We start from the raw sequence: 17,454 nt of genomic DNA on the forward strand, positions 1-17,454 counted from the left end.
ACCTAATTTGGGCAAAACTCTGGCTTCTGGGACCGTATTAGTCCATATCGGGCGAAAGATATATATGGGAGCTATATCTAAATCTGAACCGATTTCTATAAAATTTGGCACACTTGACCATACTATGAATTGTACTCCTAGTGCAAATATATATATATATATATATATATATATATATATATATATATATATATATATATATATATATATATATATATATATATATATATATATATATATATATATATATATATATATATATATATATATATATATATATATATATATATATATATATATATATATATATATATATATATATATATATATATATATATATATATATATATATATATATATATATATATATATATATATATATATATATATATATATATGGGAGCTATATCTAAATCTGGACCGATTTCTTCCAAAATCAATAGGGTTCTATTCTGAGCCAAAAAACATACTTGTACCAAATTTGAAGTCGATTCGACTAAAACTGTGACCTAGACTTTGATTACAAAAATGTGTTCACGGACAGACGGACATGGCGGACATTTTTGTGATTGAAGACATATCAATTTAAAAATCAATTGGATCTATTAATTTCGTGATTGAATCAGAAATGATATCACAATTGTTTTTGAGTCTCCTGGAACAGCAAATTTCCTTAGATTCGGTTGAAACTTTAATTATATATAGCACCTATATAAAGCGATTCCCGACTGGGCCTGAAATTTTTTACTAATTCGTTATGTTCTCTAACTACCATACAAATATCGATTCATATGGGTACAGAAATATATATAGTCTCCATATGAACTAATTCCCACATTTGAATTATTGAGCCGAAATTTTCATCTGATTCCGTTGAAATTCGGCGTGTGATGTTTGTATGCTGCCTTAATTACCCTACGGGAAATGGATCAACCTTAGTAAGTAGTAAAAACGTATGGAAGGGATCGGTCACTTTAACATTGGTTTGTCGTTGACGGGGTAAATTTTCACTTTAGGACACGACTTGGTACAGTTTAGTAAGACCACCCCATGTACAGGCCCCGGTACAAGGTGTAGTCTTACCAGACTTGGACAATTTCTTATAAACCTGTTTTAACGTCAACATTTATCACAAAAATTACATATTATTCTCCCAAGAAAAAAAATACTTGTTTTACTGCGAAAATAAATTTCCAAACTATGTTCATTGGTCTAACATTTCTTTTGGATGGAAAGTTTGTTTTTGCGAGTAGAGAGAAGAAATTGTGCCAATCTGAATACTCTGACCGATGAATTCGAAATGACCCACCGCCTAGGATGTAGGTTATAATATTTTGTTTGCAAATACAACGACTTAATTTCTTATTTGGTGTGGCATATTTTAGGGTTTTTATTTATGCAAAGATACAGTTTGTCATGAACTAGAATATGATATTGTCTTCCAAAAACAAATGTTTATTCCTCTTCCGTATGGGCTTCAACACGATATTGCAAAACTTCCTTGTCATCATGGAAGAGAGTAGTCACAACATGATAGTAACCTGGACGTAAATATTTTTTGAATTTCGATGAATCCAAAGGATATTTAGTAACTTCATATTTATCTTTGGTCACGGGGCATTTTTCGGGGTCTGGAGCATTGCTGCAATAATCTTTCAAGGTGTCATAGAAATATTTCTTATATTGATTTTGCATAACTTCACAAACTCCTTTCGCAGGTGTACTAACTATAGTCTTAAATTCACCATCTTCTGTATTGCAATGGGAAATATTGATAGTTATCTAGGAGAAGAAATTAGAGAAAAAAACAAACAATGAAATCCGATAATCTTCATGATAATCTTTAAACGAACCTTATGTTCATCACCCAAATCTAACATTTGCTCCACCGTACCACTGATTTTCACCTCATTGTCAGCTTCATCCTTTTCGAATTTCAAATCAGTTTTTAAGATGTGTTCAGCATCGTTAATTTTTTCCAATTTATCCAAAACTATTTTCAAGTCCTTTTTTTCCTCTTGGGCATTAATGGTTCCCCAGAGGCAATAAATTAGCCCCAACACCAATAGTGGATGAATTCTAAAACCCATCTCAATTTGATATGTGATCAGACTACAATTGAGTTGATCTAAAGTGTATCTGCTGGTTTTTATTATTTTCCAAATGCTTAATGGCAATGGTAAATTGTCCATGTTTTAAATTTTATCAGATTTTTTGTTAACACAAAACGGAAATGTTGGAATGCTGTAAAGTTTTGTTATTGTCATTTCAGAGATATTATGGGGGTTTACAATAAAAAATTTATCCAATTGTAATTGTTATTCGACAATAATTGAAAGGTTTAAAATGTTACGCCTATTCATAGTGCCGGAAATTGTTATAGACAATAAGTCCAGCCCTTTCAATATTTTCATGAAAAATTATTAGATAGACATCTATTCATCATGAACCGTTAATTAATGATAACAAAAGTCCTGTAGTGGTTCATGTTCTTATTTTTAATGTATATCCAATTATTTTGCTCTTCCAGGAAGCTCTAGAACTTAAATTTGAGGGTCAGTTTATATGGTGCTATACCTAAAAGTGACCCGATATGGTCCATTTGCAATACCATATGCCGATCGCTAGATTGACCCAGAATTTCTCCACGACCAAGAATATATACATATATGCTTTATAGAGTTTGATACCAATATTTTGATGCGTTACAACCGGAATGACAAATTTAGTGTACCCCCCTATGGTGGAGGGCATTAGGGGTTTTTGTCCCGGGAACAGGACCCCGGAATTCCCGGGAATTTGCTTTTTTTTCGCTCCCGCTTTCCCGGGAATGAAAAATGGATTAACCGATTATTATTATTATTTTGTTTTACATTTCAAATTATGAATAACTCTTATGAATTTGTTCATTGAATGTAATTTTATATCCATATAAAAAGAAATTGTTATTTATAATTTTGTTATTAAATACTAAGTATTAAAAATAATTATACAAATATTAATATTAAATATTTATTTAAAAAACCACGTATTATTAATTAAAGGGAAATGGTTCAGAAAACCGACTCAAAAATGCACTTAGAAGAGTCATTTGCGATTAGAAATATGACTATTAAATGACTCATAAATAGAGTAATATGTGATCCATTAAAGACTCGTAAGGGATTATAATCATAATTGAAAAACGACTCGAAAAAGATTCGCAGATGAGGTATATTAAGACTAAAACTGATCAAAAAACGATTCAAAAAAGACTTTAATGCTACTAGAAAATGAGTCAAAAAAGACTAAATAAATAAAATAAATATGGAAGAAGACTCATAAATGATTTATAAAGAAGAGTCGCGGGTAGTCACGTTTTTCTCCCGACAAAAGAGTCTTTTATGTTCATAAAATGAGCTCATATTCTGCCTTTTTAATCGTCATATTCTGCCAAGTAGACTCGAATCATATTCTGCCAAGTAGACTCGAAAAAGACTCCAAAGTGCTTAAAATGCTAGCTGGGATTTTACTTTATGTAACACACATTTTCAATTGGATAATTTCAAAATTTCATAATTAACAGGTTGGCTGATAAGTCCCCGGTCTAACAAAGAAAAACACATTTTTTTTTCAAAATTCGTCTTTATTATTCAGCATAGTTCCCTTCAAGAGCGATACAACGATTATAACGACCTTCCAATTTTTTTAATACCATTTTGGTAGTACTCCTTCGGTTTTGCCTCAAAATTGGCCTCAGTTTCGGCGATCACCTCTTCATTGCAGCCAAATTTTTTCCCTGCGAGCACCCTTTTGAGGTCTGAGAACAAGAAAAAGTCGCTGAGGGCCAGATCTCGAGAATACGGTGGGTGGGGAAGCAATTCGAAGCCCAATTCATGATTTTTTGCCATCGTTCTCAATGACTTGTGGTACGGTGCATTGTCTTGGTCGAACAACACTTTTTTTCTTCTTCATATGGGGCCGTTTTGCCGCTATTTCGACCTTCAACAGCTCCAATAACGCCATATAATAGTCACTGTTGATGGTTTTTCCCTTCTCAAGATAATCAATAAAAATTATTCCATGTGCATCCCAAAAAACAGAGGCCATTACTTTGCCAGCGGACTTTTGAGTCTTTCCACGCTTCGGAGACGGTTCACCGGTCGCTGTCCACTCAGCCGACTGTCGATTGGACTAAGGAGTGTAGTGATGGAGCCATGTTTCATCCATTGTCACATATCGACGGAAAAACTCGGGTGTATTACGAGTTAACAGCTGCAAACACCGCTCAAAATCATCAACACGTTGTTGTTTTTGGTCAAATGTGAGCTCGCGCGGTACCCATTTTGCACAGAGCTTCCGCATATCCAAATATTGATGAATGATATGGCCAACACGTTCCTTTGATATCTTTAAGGCCTCTGCTATCTCGATCAACTTCATTTTACGGTCATTCAAAATCATTTTGTGGATTTTTTTGATATTTTCGTCGGTAACCACCTCTTTCGGGCGTTCATTGCGTTCACCGTCCTCCGTGCTCATTTCACCATGCTTGAATTTTGCATACCAATCAATTATTGTTGATTTCCCTGGGGCAGAGTCCGGAAACTCATTATCAAGCCAAGTTTTTGCTTCCATCGTATTTTTTCCCTTCAGAAAACAGTATTTTATCAAAACACGAAATTCCTTTTTTCCATTTTTTTGCACAATAACAAAATTTGCTTCACAAAAAACGCTCCATCTCACAAACTAATTGACTTACAGACCTCAAATTTTGATACGAATCATTTGAAGGTTGGTACTATATAAAAATAATATGCATTTAATATTAGCGACGCCATCTATGTGTCAGACCGTGGACTTACCATTGGCGGTGCTTAAGTTCTGGTGGCCAATCAAAGATTTACATTTTAAGATGACCTCTTTTATATGATAATTTTGTTGGTTTACAAACTGCTTAAATTGTTCTAGCTCTATAAGCAATCATACTGTCACCCTTAAATTCCATCACGAATAATGAATGCAATAGATCAGCATGCTTTTGTAAGTAAATAATCAAATTTACTGTCACTTGAATAGATCTGTATATATACGTGCTGTTAGACGCGCGGTTTAGCAATTATAGCAATCTGAAGTTGGTAGCAATACATATCAGCCATCCTGTATATATGAATCCTAACCCAGTTAAGTTTAACCAATTATAGTCATGTATACATGTTATATTATGTTATATTAGGTGGCAGCCCGATGTATCAGGCTCACTAAGACTATGCAGTCCATTGTGATACCACATTGGTGAACTTGAACTAAATGCTGCAATCTTCAACTAAATGCTTCAATGCTTATTTCCTAAAACCACATTCCAGTATCATAAACTTTCTCTAGTAGTGTCATCCATTCCTAGAAAAACACTATCCCTTAAATTTTTTGCATATGTAAAACATAAATGACTAAGGATTTATGTTCCGAAAAAACCCACATTCAAATAAATTCATTCATAAAATCTCTATTGCATATAAAGGGTGATTTGTTAAGAGCTTGATAACTTTAAAAAAAAAAAACGCCTAAAATTTGCAAAATCTCATCGGTTCTTTATTTGAAACGTTAGATTGGTCCATGACATTTACTTTTTGAAGATAATTTCATTTAAATGTTGACCGCGGCTGCGTCTTAGGTGGTCCATTCGGAAAGTCCAATTTTGGGCAACTTTTTCGAGCATTTCGGCCGGAATAGCCCGAATTTCTTCGGAAATGTTGTCTTCCAAAGCTGGAATAGTTGCTGGCTTATTTCTGTAGACTTTAGACTTAACGTAGCCCCACAAAAAATAGTCTAAAGGCGTCAAATCGCATGATCTTGGTGGCCAACTTACCGGTCCATTTCTTGAGATGAATTGTTCTCCGAAGTTTTCCCTCAAAATGGCTATAGAATCGCGAGCTGTGTGGCATGTAGCGCCATCTTGTTGAAACCACATGTCAACCAAGTTCAGTTCTTCCATTTTTGGCAACAAAAAGTTTGTTAGCATCGAACGATAGCGATCGCCATTCACCGTAACGTTGCGTCCAACAGCATCTTTGAAAAAATACGGTCCGATGATTCCACCAGCGTACAAACCACACCAAACAGTGCATTTTTCGGGATGCATGGGCAGTTCTTGAACGGCTTCTGGTTGCTCTTCACTCCAAATGCGGCAATTTTGCTTATTTACGTAGCCATTCAACCAGAAATGAGCCTCATCGCTGAACAAAATTTGTCGATAAAAAAGCGGATTTTCTGCCACTGATTTTGGTAATAAAATTCAATGATTTGCAAGCGTTGCTCGTTAGTAAGTCTATTCATGATGAAATGTCAAAGCATACTGAGCATCTTTCTCTTTGACACCATGTCTGAAATCCCACGTGATCTGTCAAATACTAATGCATGAAAATCCTAACCTCAAAAGAATCACCCTTTACATTGAAGCCACCTACACGCAAGTTCCAGCTATAGATAGGTTGGATTGTACGCGTAGTTGTAACAATGCCAAACGTGAATGTTGGCTGTTATGTACCCTTTTGCCAATTTTCGGAAAACATAAATTACGATGAATATTGGATAGTAGGAGGATAGGGAATGGTAATGTTTTTGTCCGGAAGTCACGTAAGTGAATATCGTAGGTTTGACTCGAATGGAGAGAACTTTTAAGTGGAACAAACACTGAGGTGAAAAATTGATTGTCAGAAACTTTTGTGTAATTATACCCAGAAAAATCGTATACCTAGAAGTAATGAACAACCAACAAGGAATTTCACATTTCAGGTAATTTGGAGGAAAAGGGGGTGTCAAATCGATCTATTTGGAGAGATATAATTCAAATGTTGCATGGCCTTTTATGTTTCTAGTTTTTAAGTTTCAAGTAATTTGGATACAAATTTCTTGAACTTTAGCAAGTATAATCGGGACATCGGGTTAAAAAGGGACTGAATTCAAACATGTACCAATGTAACAGTATTTTACACATTTTCCAAAAAATACCCAATTCCAAAATTCAGGCAATTCGGTTAAAATATGGGCGCCCAGGGGGTGAAGAATTCCAATCGAAATGTCGTAATATATGCGACCTCTACTAAAATATGAGCCGATAAAATTGACACATATCTTTATGGTTCTAATTTAAGGCCACATACCAAATTTTGATAAAATCGAATAAAATCGATACAATTCATATTCTTTTCAAAATAGCCATTCACAAAGTCAACAGAGGAGACCGGGCTATACGTCAATAGTAGGGACTAATTTTTATACCCTGCACCACACTGTGGATCAGGGTATTATAAATTAGTGCATATGTTTGCATTACCCAGAAGGAGTCGACAAAGATATATGGTGTCTTTGGCAATATTGCTCAGGGTCGGCACTTGAGTCGATCTAGCCATGTCCGTCTGTCTGTGAACACATTTTTGTAATCGCCCGATATCCATTCATATGACCCCAGAAGCCAGAGTTTTGCCCTAATTTGTTTTGAATTTTGCAAATTTGGTTGCAATCAGTTCAGATTTAGATGTAGGCCCCATATATATGTTTTTCTTAAAAAATATCCATATACCAACATTTTCTTTGTAAAATCGTCACTGCTAAGTCGAAAACTTGTAAGAATGACTTCAATTTTCCTATAGTTCTATGATTTATCGCCCGATAAATCATAAATACTCTTTTGCGACGTTGTCTAAAAATTGCCTTAGATTTAAATGTTTCCCATGTTTTTATACCCTCCACCATAGGATGGGGGGTATATTAACTTTGTCATTCCATTTGTAACACATCGAAATATTGCTCTAAGACCCCATAAAGTATATCTATTCTGGTTCGTGGTGAAATTCTGAGTCGATCTAAGCATGTCCGTCCGTCCGTCTGTTGACTTAAAACTTGGCACAAGTAGTTGTTATTGATGTAGGTCGGATGGTATTGCAAATGGGCCATATCGGTCCACTTTTAAGTATAGCCCCCATATAAACGGACCCCCAAATTTGGATTTCAGACCCTCTAAGAGAAGCAAATTTCATCCGATCCGGATGAAATTTGGTACATGGTGTTAGTATATGGTCTCTAACAACCATGCAAAAATTGGTCCACATCGGTCAATAATTATATATAGCCCCCATATGAACTGATCCCCCGATTTGGCTTTCGGAGCCTCTAAGAGAAACAAATTTCATCCGATCCGGTTGAAATTTGGTACATAATGTTCATATATGGTCTCTAACAACCATGAAAAAATTGGTCTACATCGGTCCATAATTATATATAGCCCCCATATAAATCGATCCCCCGATTTGGGTTTCGGAGCCTCTAAGAGAAATAAATTTCATCCGATCCGGCTGAAATTTGGTACATGGTGTTGGTATATGGTCTCTAACAACCATGCAAAAATTAGTTCACATAGGTATATAATTATATATAGCCCCCATATAAACCGATCCCCAGATTTGACCTCTGGAGCCTCGTGGAAAAGCAAAATTCAAACGATTCGGTTGAAATTTGGTATGTGGTGTTAATATATGGCCTCAAACACCCATGCAAAAATTGGTCGAAATCGGTCCCTAATTATATATAGCCCCCATATAAACCGATCCTCAGATTTGACCTCCGGAGCCTCTTGGAAGAGCAAAATTCATCCGATTCGGTTGAAATTTGGTACGTGGTGTATGTATATGGTCTATAACAACCATGTAAAAATTGGTCCACATCGGTCCATAATTATATATAGCCCCCATATAAATCGATCCCCAGATTTGATCTCCGGAACCTCTTGGAGGAGCAAAATTCAACCGATTCGGTTGAAATTTAGTACGTGGTGTTAGTATATTGTACCTTGCAACCATGCAAAAATTGGTCCATATCGGTCCATAATTATATATATAGAAAATTTTGTCGAAATTTTATCAAAATTTTATTTCTATAAAAAATTTTGTCAAAATTTTATTTCTATAGAAAATTTTGTCAAAATTTTATTTCTCTACAAAATTTTGTCAACATTTTATATCTATAGAAAATTTTGTCAAAATTTTATTTCTATAGAAAATTTTGTCAAAATTTTATTTCTATAGAAAATTTTCTCAAAATTTTATTTCTATAGAAAATTTTGTCAAAATTTTATTTCTATAGAAAATTTTATCAAAATTATCTTTCTATAGAAAATTTTGTTAACATTTTATTACTATAGAAAATCTTGTCAAAATTTTATTTCTATATTTATTTCCATATCGGTCCATAATATATAGAAAATTTTGTCGAAATTTTGTCAAAACTTTATTTCTATAGAAAATTTTGTCAAAATTTTATTTCTATAGAAAATTTTGTAAAATTTTATTTCTATAGAAAATTTTGTCAAAATTTTATTACTATAGAAAATTTTGTCAAAATTTTATTTCTATAGAAAATTTTGTCAAAATGTTATTTCTATTGAAAATTTTCTCAAAATTTTATTTCTATAGAAAATTTTCTCAAAAGTTTATTTCTATAGAAAATTTTCTCAAAATTTTATTTCTATATTTATTTCCATATCGGTCCATAATTATATATAGAAAATTTTGTCGACATTTTGTCAAAATTTTATTTCTATAGAAAATTTTGTCAAAATTTTATTTCTATAGAAAATTTTGTCAAAATTTTATTACTATAGAAAATTTAGTCAAAATTTTATTTCTCTACAAAATTTGGCAAAATTTTATTTCTATAGAAAATTTTGTCAAAATGTTATTTCTATAGAAAATTTTCTCAAAATTTTATTACTATAGAAAATTTTGTCAAAATTTTATTTCTCTACAAAATTTTGTCAAAATTTTATTTCTATAGAAAATTTTGTCAAAATTTTATTACTATAGAAAATTTTGTCAAAATTTTATTTCTCTACAAAATTTTGTCAAAATTTTATTTCTATAGAAAATTTTGTCAAAATTTTATATCTATAGAAAATTTTGTCAAAATTTTATTTCTATAGAAAATTTTGTCAAAATTTTATTTCTATAGAAAATTTTGTCAAAATTTTATTACTATAGAAAATTTTGTCAAAATTTTATTTCTCTACAAAATTTTGTCAAAATTTTATTTCTATAGAAAATTTTGTCAAAATTTATTTCTATAGAAAATTTTATCAAAATTATCTTTCTATAGAAAATTTTGTTAACATTTTATTACTATAGAAAATCTTGTCAAAATTTTATTTCTATATTTATTTCCATATCGGTCCATAATATATAGAAAATTTTGTCGAAATTTTGTCAAAACTTTATTTCTATAGAAAATTTTGTCAAAATTTTATTTCTATAGAAAATTTTGTAAAATTTTATTTCTATAGAAAATTTTGTCAAAATTTTATTACTATAGAAAATTTTGTCAAAATGTTATTTCTATAGAAAATTTTGTCAAAATGTTATTTCTATTGAAAATTTTCTCAAAATTTTATTTCTATAGAAAATTTTCTCAAAAGTTTATTTCTATAGAAAATTTTCTCAAAATTTTATTTCTATATTTATTTCCATATCGGTCCATAATTATATATAGAAAATTTTGTCGAAATTTTGTCAAAACTTTATTTCTATAGAAAATTTTGTCAAAATTTTATTTCTATAGAAAATTTTGTCAAAATTTTATTTCTATACAAAATTTTGTCAAAATTTTATTACTATAGAAAATTTTGTCAAAATTTTATTTCTATAGAAAATTTTGTCAAAATTTTATTTCCATAGAAAATGTTGTCAAAATTTTATTTCTATAGAAAATTTTGTCAAAAGTTTATTTCTATAGAAAATTTTCTCAAAAGTTTATTTCTATAGAAAATTTTGTCAGAATTTTATTTCTATAGAAAATTTTATCAAAATTTTATTTCTATAGAAAATTTTATCAAAATTCTCTTTCTATAGAAAATTTTGTCAAAATTTTATTTCTATAGAAAATTTTGTCAAACTGAATTATATACGTATTTTATCGGCATTCAACATATGCTTTCGTTTACTTCGCATTAATAGAATTTATAAACCTACACAGTTACGAAACCGAAAATACCAATAGATATATAGTCCATCAGCATTTAAAGGGTATCCATAAATGGTGGTAGCATTTAACGGACTTTCGAAATAAATTGTATTGTTGTTCCGGGAATTGTCTGCATGATGTGATATCCATATCCGTTTAAAAAAACTATGCACATACACCTTCCAATGAAATGGCTATGTGGGAGCAAATGCCATTGAATGAAGGAGAGAAATAAATGAGCAAATAACCTTTAAGAAGGGCCTTTTTGGAAATTAAAAACTGTGCATGTAGGAATCCTACATTCTCCGAATTTAAAGAGGGATTATAGGGTTCAGGTTAAAGGGATATTTTAGGGTTCTGGTTTGTTAAAGGTGATACTTTTGTACAATTTTTGTTACTTTTTGAGTGAAATCAATATTGTATTCCCGGAATACGATTGGTACGTCTTTTAACCTTCTTTAAATGCATTTAAACTCATATTGCCAGAATGAATTATATTATTATACTTATATAACTAAGGACGAATGGAAGGAATTAAAGAACAAAGAAATGTCTTGGAGGCTATATTTCCCAAAAAAACAAGGAAAATTGTAACGTCCTTTCGATTAGTAGGATTGCTTGAATGAATACGAAAAAGTACTTTATGGTTTAGTAAAGTACTTTTTCCAAACTATAGTTGTACCACATGTACTATTTCGTACTATTGTACTATTCGGGCCACCGTTATTTAGTACTTGTGCAATTGTTTACAAATCGTTTTACTAAAATAGACCTTTTAATAGAGTGAAGCCAATTTAAAGCCTATTTAAATACTCTTGTTGATTTCAAAGGCCTTACTGATCAATGGCCCTGTCACATAACATGGAAACATTTTTCAAGTTTAATGCACGTAGGTGTTTTAGCGAATAAATGCCATATTAATTGTCGCCCATTATGCACCCTTATTGCTGTGATTACTATACTTTTAATTGATAAATAATTGGCCAAATGGCCAGCTTCAAAAGTTAAGCAGTTATTATTATGTATTTTACAATCCTAGTTACACACTGTGTGGGTGCCAGAGCACCAACGTGTGTAGGAGTCAAAGGAAGGATTATTTGGAAATCACGTCTGAAAACTATAAAACACAAATAATATTATCAAATTATAATTACATTGGTTTGTGCTTATTCTTATTTGCTATATGGGGTTATAGAAATTGGGCAGATTTAAAATGATGAGAAAAATGTTAGTGAGATTTTTAAAATGTAGAAATTAAATTTTTAAAAATAAAAAATGTGTGTAGGGACACATAGAAAAACGCGTTTGGTCGTAAATGGGAATTGTAATGCGAACCAAAAAGTAGATTTTTGCAAAATTTAAAATAATCTACTTTCCAATGTTTCCAAAGCAGTAGTGGTTAAATGTATAAAAATTGAAAAATCTACTATTTCAAGATTTTTCAATTTTTATACATTTAACCACTACTGCGGTAGAGGGTATAATAAGTTTGTGTGTATAACTGCAAGAAGGACCCCTCTGAGACCGATCGTTTAGCATACCGATTGTCTTAAAATTAAATTCTGAATCGAATTAGCGATATCCACCCATCTGTACACAGAAAAAAAAGTGTCTCGTAAATTTAAGAAGATTTTTACAATAATTTATTACAAGACTTTTCCAGAATTTTAGTTCATTTTTCGTATCTTCAACGAAAATTAACTACTCGAAAGGAAATTTTACAAATTCTAAGTAGCAATCGTTTAGTTCATGGCCTACAAAATACGATGGAAATTTCCTTAAAAAATTTCTTAACTGGTAGTTAAAAATTCGTTTGTCATGCTATAAAACTACTTGTGAAATGTAAAGTACTTTCTAAATAATAAGTGCAATTTACTATAAGATTTTTTTGTATGAGAAAATATTTTTTTACGAAAAATGAACTTGAAAGTGGATAGCAAGTTCTTACTGACAAGTCCTATAGTTAATAATTGTTGGTAAAAAATTACCCAATGAAATATTTTTAGTTCACATGTAATTAAATTTATAGACATTTTCGTCAAAAATGGTAAATAACATTTCATGAAAATTTTGCAAATTTTAAGTTAAACGTTTCATCGTTCATAAACTGGTGTGCCTTTACGAATATTATTCTTAGAGTAAATTGTCAGCAGATGCGATGAACTAATGTATAGTACAGAGATCTTTAACGGCATAGTGGAATGTGATTAATGTAAAGATGATGTTACTTGAGTTTTGTTGTGTATACATGAGCATGGGGTTGTTTTTATTTTTGTTCATTTAGTGGTTTGTGTGTGTGTGTTTTTTCGCGGATGGTTTATTTGGCTGGATGAGGTGTTGTTTTCAATAAAGGCACATGTGTTTTTGTTGTTGTAGGAATGTTTTGGCTTTGCTTGGTTTTGTTTACATGCTTCAGTTGTATAGTTGGCGTTGGCGTGGGCTGTTGCATCTTTTAGGCAGGTATTCAACAAGGGAATAAAAGGCATGGAATATTTTGGATTTTTGAGACATATATTGGTGTTTGTATGTCTATGTAAAAAATTTAATATTCAATTCCAGATGAATTTGAAAAATGTTTGTTATATCTCAGCGTATAGTTTATTCATAAATTGGTAAGTATTTTTTAAATATGACTTTCTTTTAAAAATAATATTTTTTATGTATATTATTATTTGTTAATTATTTTTTTTTTTTGAAAACCAGTTTAATGTTTTTCTTTGTTGTAAAAACAATATTTAATTTCAGAGTAACTCTAGATGGATTCGAACAAATTTAAAAAATAGAGAATTGGTAAGTTTTCTTTTAAAAATTGGCTTTATTTCAACTAGAATATTTACGTTTTTGTGACCTTTTTATCATCAAAATTACAGGTTTTAATACCTTATTTTAGTATTTCTTTAATCAAATTTTTTGGAAACCAATGTAATATTTTTAATGTAAAAACAAATATCTAATTTCAGAATAACCCCTTAAAAATTTGTACAAATTTTTAGTACTCCTTTGCCTGTAATTTAATAGTGAGTTGGTAAGGATTCTTTAACTTTCTTTTAACCCTGGACAGTCATCCTTATTTTTTGTACATTAACGTCATCCTCGTCATTTTGACTACGGCTGATTTCAAGACGCTATAGTTTTCATCGTGAGCGAAAAAGTGAACCAAACTTGAATTTATTTTCTTATTCAATGTGGTTATAATTAGTATAAAATAAAAATTCATAAAACGGTCGAATTAGTATAACTTAAATTTACCATTTCCCAATAGACTAAAATGCATTTTAAATTGAAAATTAAATTAGGTGTAGTCATTTTGACGAATGATGACTGTCTAGGGCTATCAAGAATATTTGGGTTTTTATGCATATTATTTTTTTCATTAGATTTTTTGAAAACCTATTTAATAATTTTATTTAACGTAAAAATTAAATATTTAATTTCAGAATAGCCCAAATAAATTTGGACAACTTTTTATATTTCCCCTCAGCGTACAATTTAATAGAGAATTGGTAAGTTTTATATTAAAACTCTGGCTTTCTTTCAACTAGAATATTTATTTTATTATATCCTTCACATCGATAACAACACAGTTTTATGAGTTTATATAGAATACTTCATTATTTCTCTAATTGTTTCAGGTACCAATTTTATGAGATACGTTTTCCAAAGAAAAGTTGAATTCCTTACACATTCGATAAAATGCCCCCAAATATGGTAAGTTACAAGCTAAAATGAAGAATTAAAATTATATTTCATTACATGGTGTTAATTTTTAACAATTTTCATTATTGTTTCCATTTTTTTCCAGCAAGATATGTGAAAAAATTACCTACGATGAATAAAAAAAGGATAAGTCAAAATGTCCAAACAGCGGGTTCAAATGAACTACTCTCTGTTCCACGTGGTCATAATTTTTATTCACAAAAAACATTGTATTAAGAACTTTCATCATAAGTTTTTATAATAAAGTACTTTTGCTTAAAGAAAGTTTAATTTTAATGTATGAAATTTTTCATAATAGTAAAACGGTTTGTTGTTCCTTTAATTATTTAATTTCTCTGTACTGTGGAATGATTGATTTAAAAATAGTTTAATCGTCGACATTTTAAAGAGACTGTTAACCAATTTTTATTATCGGGTTTCCCACAAAATAAGCAAGTAAAACAAAATAATACTGACTTTTTAACTTGGTAGGGGTATATAAATCTTATGGTGTTGTAAAAATGAACTAAACTACAATGTTATAGATGAACTAAAATTTAAGAGAATTATAAACTAGACAAGTTGAAAAAAATCTTAAGGGCTAAATCATGGTCAATATTACTACAGTTTAGTTCATTTTGCAATGGAAAAGGGTTCACTGTTTTTTCAGTGTATGTCTGTTACTGTATTTTTGTGTGCAAATTTGGCATATGTGAAGGAAGCCAGTTCATGAGAATGGTCCAAAATATCGAATAATACATTAGTTCAATTTGAATCTTATTGTTTTGACCGATTGTAAATTGGAAACACTTTGTGTCAACTATTTGATACTATTAAGCAGAACATATTAAGATTTCGATTAACCTAACAAACACGTTTTCTTTATTTCATCAAAGTTTAATCTACGTAAGGGACTTCCTGAATAACTTACTTAAATTCCTGAAAAAATGTTTGCATACTTTCGGGCTGATATTTGTATTACGGTATTAAATTTAAAGGCGACTGTTAAATGTGAAGCACATCTAAATGTCAAGATTTTTGTTGGATATATCATTTGGCATTTCTCAATTTCAGACTAACTCAATTTGAATAATATAAAGAACAGTGCTTCAGGCTTAATGAAACATTAACTCTTTTGCATGACAAATTCAATGGCCGTGCTATTTCATGGGGGGGCGGTGTCAACTGTTGTTAGAGATCATGTGATTTGAGACCATATAACTTCTTCCTTTGGGCTTATTTGAAAGACAAGCTGTGCATCCAGCCAGTAATAATTCAATCATCAATGCAACGACTGTTTAAATAGTCAACATATGCCTCATGCCAGTCACCTGGATTCGAAATGAACTTTTTCAACGCTCTTCCATCGACAATAGTCGACCGAAATGCTTCCGTGAATGTAGACCACCCAAACTCTACGAATTTTTCGACACGTGGATTTAATGACATTAAGTCTCAAACTTCTTATAACTATCCCCAAAAATACGTATAGGCGCCAATTCTTAACCAATCGAAATTATTATGATTATTTTTTTTAAGGTAAGTGAGACATTTCCTTAAGTTTAACGTTAAATATTAATCAAACATAGGAAATGTATTAATGAGTTAGGCGTCACATTACTGGACCACCTGGAATTAACAATACGTAAGAATAGCAGCGGCTAAGTTTAATGAAAAAGGCGCCATATTTTTCACACCTTTTATTGGACACCGTTTAAATGGAACCCCTTCTACCCAAAGGAAGCAACATTAAAAGTTATTTGACCAACAAAAAGAGCAAAAAATGCATTTAACTTCAATTATCCCTTTTGTTTATATTTTAATATTTAAATTAGCAAAAACAATTAAAAATTGTTGCAGAAGTGAGACCATAAAAGTTAGGGCTGCTCATCTTCTGATATGTTAATGATTGCGTGGGTTCTTTTTTTATCACTGAATGAATAAATAAATGGACAAAGAATTCATATCAAAGGCATTGATGTAAAAAAGTCACCCTTTTTTCTTTGAATCTTACATGGCACGTGCCCTTAATTGGGTGTTTACGGTTTAGTTGATTTAAATTGCAGAGTAATTTTTAATAATTGACTAAAAAGCTGCGGAACATTGATAATAAATTTATCTCTATGGTCTGATGAAAGATAGCTATTCGAAGGGACAAAAGATAGAAAAAACAAACAAAATTTCCTATAGAAATAAACCGCTGAGAAAACATTCTATAGAAATAATATTTTGAGAAAATTTTCAATGGAAATAACATTTTGATAAACTTTTCTATGAAAAAACAAAAAAAAAAAACATTTTTGGACAAAATTTTCTATAGAAATAACATTTTGAGAAAATTTTCTATTAAAATAAAGTTTTGACAAAATTTCTATAGAAATAAAGTTTTGACAAAATTTCTATACAAATAAAATTTTTACCAAATTTTCCATAGTAATAAAATTTTGAAAAAATTTCCATAGTAATAAAATTTTGAGAAAATTTTCTATAGAAATAAAATTTTGAGAAAAATTTCCATAGTAATACAATGTTGACAAAATTTTCTATAGAAATAAAATTTTGTCAAAATTTTCTATAGAAATAAAATTTTGACAAAATTTTCTATAGAAATAAAATTATTACAAAATTTTCTTTAGAAATAAAATGTTGACCAAATTTTCTATAGAAATTAAGTTTTGAGAAAATTTTCTATAGGAATAAAGGTTTGAAAAAGTATTCTATAGAAATAAAATTTTGAGAACATTTTCTATAGAAAAGAAATTTGGAGAA

General features: G+C 30.4%; 1 protein-coding gene across 1 annotated transcript; it reads right to left on the reverse strand.

The window, feature by feature from the left end:
• Window positions 1-1,358: 1,358 nt before the first annotated feature.
• CheA87a (Chemosensory protein A 87a) lies at window positions 1,359-2,207 on the reverse strand. Its single transcript, XM_075290172.1, has 2 exons — window positions 1,854-2,207; window positions 1,359-1,782 (listed from the first exon to the last, which is right to left on the reverse strand). Exons 1-2 carry the CDS (start codon window positions 2,190-2,192, stop codon window positions 1,456-1,458), a joined length of 666 nt encoding a protein of 221 aa, XP_075146287.1. The 5' UTR covers window positions 2,193-2,207; the 3' UTR covers window positions 1,359-1,455.
• Window positions 2,208-17,454: the final 15,247 nt, after the last annotated feature.

The sequence above is a fragment of the Haematobia irritans genome, chromosome 1 (genome assembly GCF_050003625.1).
Source record: "Haematobia irritans isolate KBUSLIRL chromosome 1, ASM5000362v1, whole genome shotgun sequence".
In the NCBI taxonomy this organism is placed as follows: Eukaryota; Metazoa; Arthropoda; class Insecta; order Diptera; family Muscidae; genus Haematobia; species Haematobia irritans.

What these genes read in the sequence shown, in the direction of transcription:
- CheA87a (XM_075290172.1), bottom strand. Translation starts at nt 2,192, where the DNA reads ATGGACAATTTACCATTGCCATTAAGCATTTGGAAAATAATAAAAACC. An exon ending in ATTTGGGTGATGAACATAAG is followed by an intron (nt 1,783 to 1,853) that starts GTTCGTTTAAAG and finishes TTCTTCTCCTAG; the next exon opens with ATAACTATCAATATTTCCCA.